Genomic DNA, 15,220 nt, shown 5'->3' on the forward strand with positions numbered 1-15,220 from the left:
CTGGAATTCCTACACTGGTGACCCACAACAAGTAAGCAAATCATTTTCAGTAACATCCGAGATAAGCAATAGAGTACTTCCTAGAGAATATGGCTCTTTATAATACTCGACCATTACTAATTTTACCAGCTTGGTGACATTGATAGGGGTTTTGCTCACCAAAACCCTTCGATTGTCAGAACTAATGTCTTGTGGACAAGTTTTCCCTGAAATTCCTTTGAGATAGAGTTCTCCACCTCAGCTACGTCCTTTCAACAAGATCATCAAAGAACACAGTTCACTTATGTGTCACAAATGTTGCTCAGGAAAAGAGAGGTGTCAAAGATGACACAAGTAATATGATAAATATTACACAATAGCCCGCAGTTTGCACATGCCTCACAAGTGTCTCCGGACAAGGTACATGCTTATAAGGCTGCTGCCATTAACAATTTTTTGCAGTTAGGGATAGTATGCCCTTCAGACTGCCTGCAGGCTTCCTCATCCATTTGCTGCTGTAAAATGACTGTTCATACCAGCTCTGTGGCGTTACTGGACCATCAGTTCATGTTCAGTTCCTGCAAACCAGCCAACTTACAAGATTTTGCACATGCATTAGCAGACTTCTCCATATTCAATGTGCTGGACTGCCACAAAGAGTATTTTTAAACCCAAATGGCTCTTGAAGACACACCTAAAACTAAAATAATACTCAGTTTGGACTTAAAGTTTCTTTTTATGCCCTTTGAACTAGGAAATGCCACACAAACTAACCAATGCTTTATTGATAGAGTCTGACACAGATTTCCCTTTTGTTTTTCCAATTTGAATGATGGCCTCATATCCTTGTCATCTCCCTGGGAGCACCAAAAATTGCCTCTGACAAATTTTCAAGGCTTTGGAAGAATTTGGGACAGTCATCAATGAGGTAAAATTTCATCTTCAATGACGAGAAATGTCAATTCTGTGAGCATAAAGTAACCTTCCTAGGTCACTCCATGACATGAACACATTTTAGACCAACACAGTGATGCACAAATCCTATCTGTCAGATGCCTAGGCCAAAAAATTTATGTGAATTGCAAGATTTCATTGGCACGATAAATTTCCACTAACATCATACACTGCATACACCACAGGAAGTGGCAGTACAGGCACCACTGACCGATGTTTTGACTGGGAAGAATGTACGGAGCAAAAGGCACTGCCACAGAGCAGAGAGGATATAAAATGTAGACTGGCAATGGCAAGGAAAGCGTTTCTGAAGAAGAGAAATTTGTTAGTATTGGAGGGCAGCGTGGGGGGTAAAAATTGTAGAGGGAGACCAAGAGGTGAATACACTAAACAGATTCAGAAGGCTGTAGGTTGCAGTAGGTACTTGGAGATGAAGAAGCTTGCACAGTATAGAGTAGCACGGAGAGCTGCATCAAACCAGTCTCAGGACTGAAGACCACAACAACAACAACAAGAATAATTGAAGGGGTAGATAATCGCAAATCGTGTACACCATTGTTTCAAAAAAGGATGATCCTGCTGCTTCCTCGCATGTATATACCTGAAAATATAATGTATTTAAAGCAAAACTTACATACAAAAAGACCACTCATCACTCAAAAGCACACAATACACAGCTATGATACAAGACAAAAGTTTGATGTGCATGTTCAAAGTGCCAACACAAAGTTATTTCAAAACGGCCTTATCCATCCTAGTATCAAACTATACAATGCCCTACCATATACCATTAAACACATATAAAACATTGGTCACTTCAAATCTAAATTGAAGTTGTACTTGGTTGATCACTGATTTTACACAGTAAATGAATACCTACAAAACTAAAATGTTCTATGTTAACCCAATGTAGTCTCATTCAGAAGAACATTTGTATTTTATCTCTCTGTATATAGTGTAATAACTTTTATTTAAGTATTCATCATTAATTGATATATTAATGTGTGTTATTATGTATTGGTCTGTATGTGTGGATGGATATGTGCGTGTGTGCGAGTGTATACCTGTCCTTTTTTCCCCCTAAGGTAAGTCTTTCCGCTCCCGGGATTGGAATGACTCCTTACCCTCTCCCTTAAAACCCACTTCCTTTCGTCTTCCCCTCTCCTTCCCTCTTTCCTGATGAGGCAACAGTTTGTTGCGAAAGCTTGAATTTTGTGTGTATGTTTGTGTTTGTTTGTGTGTCTATCGACCTGCCAGCGCTTTTGTTCGGTAAGTCACCTCATCTTTGTTTTTTATATATTATTATGTACAAAGGTATATGATATGTAAAACTGTTAATATTAACATAAAAATCCAAATATCTCTTGCACATTGTGCAGCTGTAGATGAAAATGGATCAATAAATCAATCAATCAATCAATTTACATGAAGTGTCACTGTCATGTAACGTAGCTCAATGGTTCTTTTGATAGGATGTTTGATCATCAAAGATGGCAATGCAGGCTTTGAAATGTGCTCCCCTGCTGGTCAAGGTTGGTGAGGAATTCTTGTGATAGGGCATTCCATTTCTCTATCAGTTGGTTGACAGCTTCTGGATGGTGATTGCTGTATTCGGACATGCTACAGTACACTTCCATAAAACATTCAAAAAATGCTTGATAGGATTGAAATAAGTGAAATTGGTAAGCCACTCCATTCACTGACTATCCTCTCATTCCTAGAGCTCATCCACCTGCTGCACATTTCAATATTGTCATCCATAAAAATGATGTTGGGTGGAATGTGCACTTGGAAAGATGCACACAGGAAAGGAGGCCAGTGTCACAATAATGCTGACCAGTGAGTGGACCATATTCAAAGATTTGGAGATTGGTAAGCCCATTCAACATTATGCCTCTTGCCCTCCCCACACCACAAGAGTGGTATCACCAAATTAATCATGTTTGACAATGTTGGGCTGGTTTGGATAGACTGGATGCAGGGTTGGAATCAATTGACTGAGATCACATTAACATTTTAACACTTATTTATTTATTAATAACTTTAGTGAAGATCAATAAAAAAAGTGCAATTTTGTTTGAACAATAAACCTGCCCTAATAATTGAAATAAAATTGTGGGTAGTAAGATGTTTCAAACATCCTGTTTGAATAAAATTCTATAGCATTTAGTATCACAAGAAATTTACCTGTAAGTGTAATGACCAGTGGAGCAAGTGCTTCCAATTTTTACCCAGTTTTAAAAATGAAATATTTACAAAAACACTTTCTAATCGAATGCTTAAAATGACAACCACAAAATCCACTAAAAATTCCAACTTGACTGTGTTTTAGAAAAGCACATGCATATTTTACCAATTTACAAACAGATCTTTACCAAATGTGAATTTATACAGAACCATAAGAACAAAGATAACATTCCTGGCTTAGTACTTTGTCTCTCAAGTGCTCGTCCAGTCATGACATGTACTTAGACTTATGAATGTCAGTCCATTCCAGCTCATACAGATATAAGGAAATGTCACAGACAATCATAAAACGATTCAGTGCTAGAAAAAGAAAACCATGGCTTCTTAGTGTAGCCAAATAGTATAGCAGTACTGTCTACAACTTTAACAAGCTGGTAGTGCACCAACAACAAACACTCGTTCAAATCTTGTCACTATAATACAACATTAAAATGCAGTGAGCAATCAAATTTGTAGAAATAGTATAAGGTAATCAGACAACAGCTTGTTAGCAAAATACACTCATACGAAGTCTATCACTGTGTAGAACCACACAAACACAATATACAGCCAAATCCATGAAGGCCATTTAAATAAACTCTGTCAGTACAGTCTGTGTGTGTGGCAGTGGCAGACACAGAAAAACCTGAAGGAGGAGGTCCTAAAGATATCTTGAGCTACCTTTACTTTTACCATAATAAAAAAATAATCAAGTCACATGCAATGTTTAAGAAAGTTTTATTTAACATGATTATAGACATATACCAGACATTGCCATCTTATGATATAAAAAAAAATACAGTTGTGATTCTCTTCCTTAAATGACTAATTCTGGGTGCCTATTCTTCCTGGCAAATTGGTTAATTACACTGTCAGTAGGACAATCACTGTCAGGGTGAGTGTTCAACAGAGCTAAGCCATTAAGTCAATCCTCCTTCATTGTCAACCTCAGCCATGACTTTGTACACTACGTATTGAAGGCTCTCTGTACAAGGAAACAGCAGAATATTCACAACTTCTCTCAAACAAATGCCAGACAGAATAACACATTGAGATCACTAGAATGGCTGCGACTTTTCTCACAGGTATGTGTTAGCTATTTATGTACCAAACAGAAATGTATAAAATTCAATGATGCAGATGCGCGTGCTACACAGGAAAGTACAACTACTTGATAACTCAATTCAGTTGAGTCAACTGATGAAAGAAATTAATGAATAGCACGTGGGCTGAGTGGCAGGGGTGGCTCGAGAGGCAATGCAGGCAGCAACACAAGGGGGTCGCAAGCACCCCACATTCCCCCCATATGTATCCGCTACTGGTGTGTGGTAACTAGAATATTGTTATATATCCATGCCACATTACAGTACCTGCTTGAATCTGACACCTACTCTCATCATGACTAGAATTCACTCTGTACCTCCCACTTAGTTAGGCACACAATAATCACTGCCATAAGTTCAGGCTGCTCTGTCTCCCGATTCCACAATACAACAGGATTGTGATTGCTCAGTGCTGGTGCCATAAACAAATCACATTCACAACTTGTGGCATCCAAAGTTAGCAGGCCTCAAGGCACCAGGAGGTATTGCCAAACTCTGACTTAGGCCTGATATTACATTTCTCTTCTCAGGAAAAATTTCATAATGGAGTGGCTACCCGATATCGCAGGAGAAAACTCAAGGAAGTAGACTTATGGCTTTCATGGCAGGCAGTGTTCATTGCCATTGTGAATCATGAAAGTGAACTATCCCATCCATTCTGATTATTCCTGTGATACATTATCATGGATGACCTAAACTTTCTATTAATGTGTTCAACACATGATGGATTTGGATAATACAGTGTTGTTGTTATACGCCAAACTTATGTATGAAGGCAAAATTGCTTAAATTTATGTGCACTAAGAGTATTCACATTATCAGTCACCATAGACTGTGCATGGCCAAAAGTGCCAAAAGTACTTTGTAAATGTAGGGTTACTGCTTGAATCGTCATGACCCTGTTGGATAACAGCCAAATAAATCAGGTAAAGGTGCCAACACAAACTGGAATAAATGTGTTTACTGTCTTTGATATAGCTAACAGACCCACAAAATTGATGTACTCTCACTGAAAGGGTCTTTCTACTAACTTGGATGCCAAATATCTGATCTTACTATTTTGTGCTGGTTTCCTAGCAACACACACCTCATAACTTTTCAATGCTTATGAATCTCTTTAACCATTTCTGACCAAATAAACTGCTGTCTGATTTCCTCCCATCTCTTCCAAACTCATAAATAGCCCCCACAGGAGATTTGTTTAAGTAACAGAACACTAAGGGATCAGTTCCTTGGGCACAAGTATTTTGAACTCATTACTTTCATGTGTAAAGCAATGTGAAGTGGAATGAGTACATAAGGAGAGTAGTGGGTAAGGTGAATGGTTGACTTCTGTTTATTGGGAAAATTTTAGGGCAGTGCGGCGTATTTATAAAGGAGATTGCTTTTAGAAAATTAGTGCAGCCCATTATTGAGTAAATTTGTTACTGGAAGATTCGATCGATATGCAAGTATCATGGAGGTGCTTCATAAACAACAACCACACACACTATCTGATCAAAAGTATCTGGACATCTGTTAGTGGACATTAGTACTGGGTTTGTCCACCATTCACCTTTACAATGGCTTGAACAATGCTAGAGACACTTTAAGTGAGATGATTGAATCTTCCACAAGAGCCAAAACCAGAGAGGGTTCATTTATTTTTGTTTGTCTGAGATGCTAAAATAGGCCATACAATCCACATTTTTGTGACTAATAATAAATGTATAGGTTCATTATTTTTTCATGGCACTTATTTTAAAAAATGCTGTAACTACAGCTACTTTCTACTCCTACAAAACTTCAAAAAAGAAAACCTTTATTAATCACCCAAATACTAACACTATGTTTGTATTACAGATACTGTACTTTATTCATTTATTAGGATGCATTACACTGTAGATGGTCAACAGCCATCATCTACTGAATCTCTGGGACATAGGTCAGTACGTCAGCAGCATTTTCCCTATAAGAAGTGATTCCATGGTTCAATGTAATGACTTGGAATCCACACCTTCATGATCATTTGCACCAACGCAATGTAAATTCTTAAAAAGCCATTTCATTGAATGGTCACTGAGCTCAGTCATTTTTTTCCCACCTGGAGAGTAAGCATGCTGAAGGGCAACACGCTGATGTGTGATTGAATACCTCATGAATTCTTCCTTGGTCTTGCTGGATAGTGCAGTTGCAGTATCATTCAAAATGCACCCGGCAGACTCATTCCTCAGTGTTTCTTTGGGACCCAACATTCTTAATGCTTGACAGCCATTATGCACTGCATCTTCATGGAGTGCATAGTCCCACAATGTATGATCTGGAGTGCCCACACTGCTGCAAACACAGTTCATCTGTCTTTCAGTTTTGTACAGATAGGTAGCCTATGAAACATGACCAGTCAAGTAAGGCATCAGTCCTCTGAATGGGATAAGAAATCTCATTCTTAGTGTCTCCAAAACGTTAGGGAGAAATTTGTATGTTCTTCTGCCTGTGTATGGACTGTCCCTTTGATTTTGCCACAGTTATAATATGCAGTCTTGTATTAACCTTTTCATATTGGCTTCAGGTACATTACATTTGTCTTCTTTAATTCTTCTGGAGCTATCACTTACAATTAACAGAACATCATCTGCAAATGATACAAATCTGTTTATGTTACCACTGTCACTTCCACGGTATGGACTCTAGTGCTATATTCCAAATCTCTGGACCACACATTGAGCCCTGCAGACAGCCTTTTGATATAATTTTTGGTTTCCTTCGCTTGGCATATTAAAGAAGCTTGTCTTCCATGGCAGCAATCTCTCAGGTATTTGTACACTGTCTCCCAACACTCCAACTCCCTAAAGCGACCAAAGAAAGATGGCCACCATAGGATATTGACACTGTCAATAATATTGTTCAGCATCACTAGAACATACTTAGATTGAGCGTCTGTTACTAGCATCATTAGGGTCTGGAGTGAAACTGAAGTTCCTATGGTCGCAGGTTCGAATCCTGCCTTGGGCATGTATGTGTGTGATGTCCTTAGGTTAGTTAGGTTTAAGTAGTTCTAAGTTCTAGGGGACTGATGACCTCAGACGTTAAGTCCCATAGTGCTCAGAGCCATTCGAACCATTTTTTGAAACTGAAGTTCAAACTCAACCTATAGGTGTCCCATTGGGTTAAACTTGGGAACTCTTGGCAGGTCAGCCCATTTTAGAAATGTTATCATCCACAAACCTTTGCCTTACAGATGCTGCTTTAGGACAGTGTGCTGTCGTACTGGTGCAAACAACTGCAATCTCTGGAGTGTTCCTCTACTATGGGCAGAACACAATATTGTAAAATGTGTTCATATCACTCCACATTTAGCATTTTCTTAACACAATTGTGGGACCACATCCTGGTTAGGAAAAAATTTCCTGCTGTAACACCACCTCCTCTGTGCTTCACTGTTTGCAGGAAATGTTCTACAGATATTCACCAAACTCAACACTTGCTCAGATTGTCACAGGGAATAGCATGATTAATCACTCCAAATTACTCACTTTCAGTCATCAACTATTCAGTGGCAGCCCTCTTCACACTACATCAAGTGTCACTTAGTGCTGGCTACAGAAACATGTGGCCTATGATGAGCTGCTCAGTCATTGCATCCTATTCTTTTTAACTCCCTACCCACAGTCTCTGTGTTAGCTGAGCTGTTGGTAGCCCTTTGGCAGTCACAGCTGATTCCTTCCAATGATTTCATGCATTTTTTACACCTATGCTCCACAGTTCTTTACAGTCCGTATCTGTCAGAACATGAGATCTGCCTGGTCTTTGTTTAGATGTGGTTGTTCTTTCTCATCTCTGCTTCACAGTTACATCACCAACAGTTGGCTTTCACAGGTTTAGAAGGGTTGAATTTGTTACTCAAGTGACATCCAATGACTAGTTCACGTTCCAAGACACTAAGCTCTCCTAACTGAATCATTCTGGCGTTACTGCTTCTTTTTTGACAACATAATACTCCCCCACATCCTTTTATACTGGCAGGTCTGCCTCTAGTGAAATCTAGTGGTGAATTCTGCTTTACATAGAGGTGTTCATGTACTTTTGATCAGGTAGTGCATTGTCTGCAAACAAGTAGAATATCCATCAGATAATGTCAGACTTCATTCATAATATCCAACTTGGAAACACTATGTACAAACTGTTTCTACATAGACTATAGTATTCAGAATGAGAGTTAAATCATAATTAATTTTTATGAATAAGAATAAATCCATTAACACTTTTTCTTGCATTTATTGTGGAGATGTCACACTTCTCCAGTGTAGGTCAATAATTCATGGAGCTCTTATATCATGCTATAGATCAGAAACAGAGTGAGTATGAGCCCAGTGTTGAGGGTTGCACACATTATAAACTAAGACACTGCTGTTGCATCAGTGCTTCCTTCTTTATTGCCATAGTTCTGAAAGTATAATGAATTTGAGAATGGTGGCACTGCACCTGCTTCCTAGTCATCAATTCATTCCCTCACTAAACCAAGCTAGAGTGTAAGCTGTGATGTAGCACTAATGTTTAGTGCACAATCTTGCTGTAGTGTAGAACTGACAGGACATTTTGACTGACTCTCAGGATCAAGTGGGCTCCAATGAAGCTGTGTTTTGTGAGATTGCAAAAGATGTAAGATGAAAATTAAGTGATGTGGTGTACACAACTACAGATTTTTTCCATAAGAGGAACAGTGATATTTGAAAACAAAATTTGATGCTAAAGTACAAACTATGATTGGAAAATATAGAGAGTCTGTATGATGCAAACAAAGAATAAATTTAGAACAATCTTTCTTATTGTTTTATACATACAGATTGTCTCTCCTTTGTGTCCCCAGGCACTTTTTTTTTTCCAAATATTAGCAGTTTCGTTCTTGCAATGTGTAGCTGTGTCAGTCCAGACAAGTACTGTTCTACATGTCTTTCATGCAAAACCCAGTTTTTATGGAAAGCATCAGTTTGTTTTCACTTATGAGCAAAATGATTTTAAAGTGAAATTTTATGTGCCAATTCAATTGAATAGTCCCAAATTAGTGTAGTTAATTGAACTCTATAAAGAGGCAAAGGTGTCCATCTGATAGTTTGTACAAGGGGTGGGAGAGGAGGCTAGACCTGGGAGCAAGGAGAATTTTTAATATTTCATAAGGCAAATGACACAAAAAGTTCCAATTCTGACCCTGTTAAAAACTTTTGTAATACTGACCTGAAAGAAAAACACGTGAAAATATTTTTTCCTTTCTCTGAGAGCTAGAGGGCATGGGCTACAGTCACTCCTGTTACCCCTAGGTATGGATGCCCTTGTTAACAGGGACAGTGAAACGCGAAGAGTAATCTGTGCTCCAACAGCAGCAGCACCACCCTGTCCTGCACTGCCTGCTACCACTATGCAGCAGCACTGCTCAGCCACTGCTTCACATTTATTGTCCATGTTAATAGAGACTGATAAAATGAATATTGCACTAGACTGATTTGGTGCCACTCAATCAAGCAGGCATTTAAAATTCCACTTTAAAAAACATTATGCTCATAATGAGAAACAAACTGACACTTTCCCTCTGCACTTGGCACCATGTGAAAGACTTGATAATCAGTATTTATTTATGGTGACTCCAGCTCCATATTACAAAAACTAAATACAAATACTACCGAAACATGGGAGAAAATGTCTCTGATGACTCACCCTGTGCACCATGTGTGTGTGTGTGTGTGTGTGTGTGTGTGTGTGTGTGTGTGTGTGTGTGTGTGAGAGAGAGAGAGAGAGAGAGAGAGAGAGAGAGAGAGAGAGAGTTATCAAGTGTATTTTCTCTGGTGTTTCAGCAGATATATGCAATTTTGTTTTTGTTATGTGTAACTGGAGTAACTCTAAACAAATACTGCACAACATGTCTTTCATGCAACGTCCAGTGTCTATGAAAAGTGTGAATTCGTTTCCTGTTATGAACAAACCACTTTTTAGAGCCAAATTTTACGTGACAATTTATACAGGTTAGTCTAGTGCAATACTCCTTTTATTGATATGTAGTAACAGGGACAGTATAGCATGATAAATAGCCGCACTCCAGCAGCAAGAGACTAATGCCATGATCTGAGCTGACTGCTACTGCCATGCAGCAGTGCTACTGGAGTACTGGTTAATTTTTAGGTTTTAATGTCCCTATTAATACATGTTAATAAAATGAATATCATAGTCCATTAATCTGAGACTGCTCTATCAAATGGGCATGTAAAATTCTGCTTTAAGAATAGTTTAGTTATAGCAGGAAACAAACTCATGCTTTCCATTGACACTGGGTTTCATGTGAAAGACATGCTTTGCTGGGATGACCTCAGCTACATACTGCAAAAATAAAATATCTGCTGAAAGAACAGAGAAAATGTGCTGATGACTCTTAGGAGGAACATCCTGCGTGCGTGTGTGTGTGTGTGTGTGTGTGTGTGTGTGTGTGTGTGTGTGTGTGTGTGTGTGTGTGTCATTATAAAGGAACATATTACAAGAAGCACAATAAAAAAATGGAAATCAGTCAGTCACAATGTAGAAGGTATATTCTGCTGACAGTAATCCCCCTTTGCCGGTCTCTAGGTATGGAGGATTCAGTTAGAGAGGAATCCATCAGCTTGAAGGATGTGGCCAAACTATGGTAGCCCCTTCTGCCCTAACATATGACTAACATGGCTTTCCAAACTGCTGGTACAGATCTTCTTTCATTCTTCATTCCCATCATGGTACTGCAGATGGGTCCATAGATTGTTTGAAGTCCTTCCTCTCAAAGGAACATGTTGCTACTTCAATTGTTGCTGTTGTCACCCAGGCTTCACAACCATATAAAAGAACAAGCTGTACTAGTGTCAAGTACAGCTAAGACTCATTCTTCTGTAATATTAGATGTGAACTGAATAAATTGTTCAGACTAAAGAACATGCAATTAATGTTTCATATGCTTACATACATTTATACATCTACATACATAAATGTACTTATAAGCAGAACACTATTCATTACTAACTGATTGGTCAGTGTGTTAGTAAACAATCATTGTGCCCAACAGTTGTGTATATTGTGGTGAAATCATCAGCCTAGAGTTGTGTCTGTGGTGGAAATGCCATGAGTCCATGGTTATCTTATGAATTCACATACTTGCTCTCCATTCTATCCTGATATAGTCATTTTGTACTCGTCAACAGTCTCAATGAGTTTTCAGTTAAATGTGCAGCAGTAGAAACTGGCAAGTCGAGTCACTGAGCATACAGAGATGATGAGATTGGAGATGACATCAAAGGACCTGCTGGCAAGTTTAAAGCAAGTATAAAGAACTCATTTCCAGTACCTACAGTATATTACACAACTTTGTGTGATAACTTAACAATGTCTTACAATCTAATTTCAGTGTACCTGTCTGTCACTCAACATATCCTTTATGTGGTGAATAGCAATCTTTTCTATTTGTTACAGTTTTTATTCCATCCTGGATTTTCCACTGTTTGAGAAAATGCAATAAGGCTTACAACATGTTTGAGACTGCTCACAGCTAAGTATTTTAACTGGAAGACACACATAGATCTACTGAAATGTTTGAGATTGCACAGGCTAAGTATTTTTATTTGGAGCCACACTTAGATCCACTGAAATGCATAAGTTCAGTGAATTTATGGGTAATTTCAGGCTTTGAAGATTAAAGTTTCAAAAGGTTAATTGATCCTATCCATTTTATTCATTGATAGCTTTTGGTGTAATAAGCTGGGGTCAAATCTTCCATGAGTAAGAAAATGTTCATTGTTTATTAAGTTATACTGACAATAATATGTGATGTTCATCCCTAGCTACTTTGCAGATGGCTCTTTTAGACATCTGGGTACACTGATAATTTCCTCACAGTTTATTTATTTGATTATGAAGGTTATTAATAATCAATCATATCTGAAAAATAAAAATAGGCTTCACAAGAAAGAAAAATGAATTATTCTGTCAATAGCTTAATCATCTAACTTTTGCATTACATAATACACAGCCAGAAAATCATTTGATCATTTACCTATAATTACATGAATTAACTTCACATATAAAAGATAATTCTGTGTATTTGTATACACATGCCTTTCTTTCATGTAGGAGTTCATTTAGGAGTTCAGTTCATTTGCCACAATCACAGCATAATATGGTGATGAAAATTTCAAGCTGGAATTTTTTTTAAAGAGTTAGGACTGGCTATGAGTCACCTGCAGCTCATTGACAAGTGGTTCATAAAAAAACATAACAGGACAGAGAATTTCAGTAGTTCCATTCTAACACCCCTTTTTTAGTTTAAGTACACAATGGGGAAATCAGTCTAACATCCCATTCCCAGTTTAAGGTCCCATTCACTGTGGAAGTATGTATCTAAATTGGAAAACAAGCAGTAACTTGAAAGCTAATGAAATTATTTGTGATGTAATGTATGTCAATAACTACATGTCAATCAGCTGAAGGTGATTGGTTGTCTATGCTCATATTTTTGTAATCATATAAATAATAGTCTAAAGGACAACTATGTCAGTTACTAGCATATATAAAACACTTGAAAAGTGAATATGATATGAAACCTCTGTATCATATTGGCCCCTTCTGTATAATGACTATCAGCATATTATTCATGGAACAAGCACCTGACTAAATTAAACTTACTGTGGCAAAGATAAGTAGTCCAAAAATTTGGTATGTTTTTTTGGTGTCATTTTCACAGTTTGTAGTGCTGTACTGAAAGGCTACACAATTTCTGAAATGGAGTGTCATGTAAATCTCAGTAGATACTGTTAAGTTCCAATAAACCTTCTGAACATTTTGATGGTCAACAGTGGATCGTGCACCAACTTTCTTCAGCCGTGTGGCGGATGACCTGGGGATGAGTGAAAGTGTTTTGGCCATTGTTATCATCTTCGTTGTCATGATCACAGTGCTGCTTGCCTTTGGGGGAGCTGTAGTCTATCTAAGGTAATACACATGTCACATAGACTTAAGAAAAGTTAGATTCTGTGCTTTAACTGGCTGACCGCTAAATACCTTATGACTCACTTGCCATTAAACTTAGTAGTATTCATAAACAATCACTAGGAAATATTTACAATGGCTTTCTATAATCTTACAAATAAAAATAAAAGGTCAGATATTACAAATAGTGTACTTGTAGTCATAATAAAGCTGCTGTGGATGCTGTAGGCATCTAGTAGCAGAGTTTGGTGACAAATTTACCCCATTAAGTTTAATAAATTGTTAGTAGGGTTAACAGTTGATGAAATGAATTGATCCACTCACTGTTTGTCAGATACGACTATGAGAAATCTGAAAGAGAACTGCTTAGAAATGTAAAATTGTGCTGTAAGCTTGGTGAATGTTTTTGGGAACTTAAGTTGGCAGATGAAGAGAACTGTGAGATGCATCCACAATACCAAGAGTAATTAAACTGTTTCAAACAGAACTGAAATTTGATTGATGAAATGAAGCTTATATCAACTTCTACATTAACACAGACAGTCTCGCTATTCAAAAAAAAAAAAAAAAAAAAAAAAAAAAAAAAAAAAAAAAAAAAAAAAAAAAAAAAAAAAAAAAAAACCACTTTAGATGTACTGCATCAATCTGAATCTCATCCCAGGTGTACCATCTTGTGACCAAAAAGAAAAGAGAGTTGAATCAGGAAAAATACTCATTACTACAAATAGCAATAAAAACTTCTTTCAGAATATACACTCCTGGAAATTGAAATAAGAACACCGTGAATTCATTGTCCCAGGAAGGGGAAACTTTATTGACATATTCCTGGGGTCAGATACATCACATGATCACACTGACAGAACCACAGGCACATGGAGACGATCGTAGAGATGCTGGATGTAGCCCTGTGGAACGGCTTTCCATGCCATTTCCACCTGGCGCCTCAGTTGGACCAGCGTTCGTGCTGGACGTGCAGACCGCGTGAGACGACGCTTCATCCAGTCCCAAACATGCTCATTGGGGGACAGATCCGGAGATCTTGCTGGCCAGGGTAGTTGACTTACACCTTCTAGAGCACGTTGGGTGGCACGGGATACATGCGGACGTGCATTGTCCTGTTGGAACAGCAAGTTCCCTTGCCGGTCTAGGAATGGTAGAACGATGGGTTCGATGACGGTTTGGATGTACCGTGCACTATTCAGTGTCCCCTCGACGATCACCAGTGGTGTACGGCCAGTGTAGGAGATCACTCCCCACACCATGATGCCGGGTGTTGGCCCTGTGTGCCTCGGTCGTATGCAGTCCTGATTGTGGCGCTCACCTGCACGGCGCCAAACACGCATACGACCATCATTGGCACCAAGGCAGAAGCCACTCTCATCGCTGAAGACGACACGTCTCCATTCGTCCTTCCATTCACGCCTGTCGCGACACCACTGGAGGCGGGCTGCACGATGTTGGGGCGTGAGCGGAAGACGGCCTAACGGTGTGCGGGACCGTAGCCCAGCTTCATGGAGACGGTTGCGAATGGTCCTCGCCGACACCCCAGGAGCAACAGTGTCCGTCATTTGCTGGGAAGTGGCGGTGCGGTCCCCTACGGCACTGCGTAGGATCCTACGGTCTTGGCGTGCATCCGTGCGTCGCTGCGGTCTGGTCCCAGGTCGACGGGCACGTGCACCTTCCGCCGACCACTGGCGACAACATCGATGTACTGTGGAGACCTCACACCCCACGTGTTGAGCAATTCGGCGGTACGTCCACCCGGCCTCCCACATGCCCACTATACGCCCTCGCTCAAAGTCCGTCAACTGCACATACAGTTCACGTCCACGCTGTCGCGGCATGCTACCAGTGTTAAAGACTGCGATGGAGCTCCGTATGCCACGGCAAACTGGCTGACACTGACAGCGGCGGTGCACAAATGCTGCGCAGCTAGCGCCATTCGACGGCCAACACCGCGGTTCCTGGTGTGTCCGCTGTGCCGTGCG

At 39.3% G+C, this 15,220-nt stretch overlaps 1 protein-coding gene across 1 annotated transcript in view; it reads left to right on the top strand.

Moving 5' to 3' along the window:
* The window catches only part of LOC124620192, a 429,599-nt gene that overhangs the window by 387,551 nt on the left and 26,828 nt on the right, over positions 1-15,220 (top strand). The window contains exons 22-23 of the mRNA XM_047146861.1: positions 11,721-11,920; positions 13,100-13,235. Of these exons, the coding sequence (XP_047002817.1) occupies positions 11,721-11,766 (46 nt within the window). The 3' untranslated portion in view covers positions 11,767-11,920; positions 13,100-13,235. The remainder of the gene's footprint in view (positions 1-11,720; positions 11,921-13,099; positions 13,236-15,220) is intronic.

Source organism: Schistocerca americana, chromosome 6 (genome assembly GCF_021461395.2).
Source record: "Schistocerca americana isolate TAMUIC-IGC-003095 chromosome 6, iqSchAmer2.1, whole genome shotgun sequence".
Classification (NCBI taxonomy): Eukaryota; Metazoa; Arthropoda; class Insecta; order Orthoptera; family Acrididae; genus Schistocerca; species Schistocerca americana.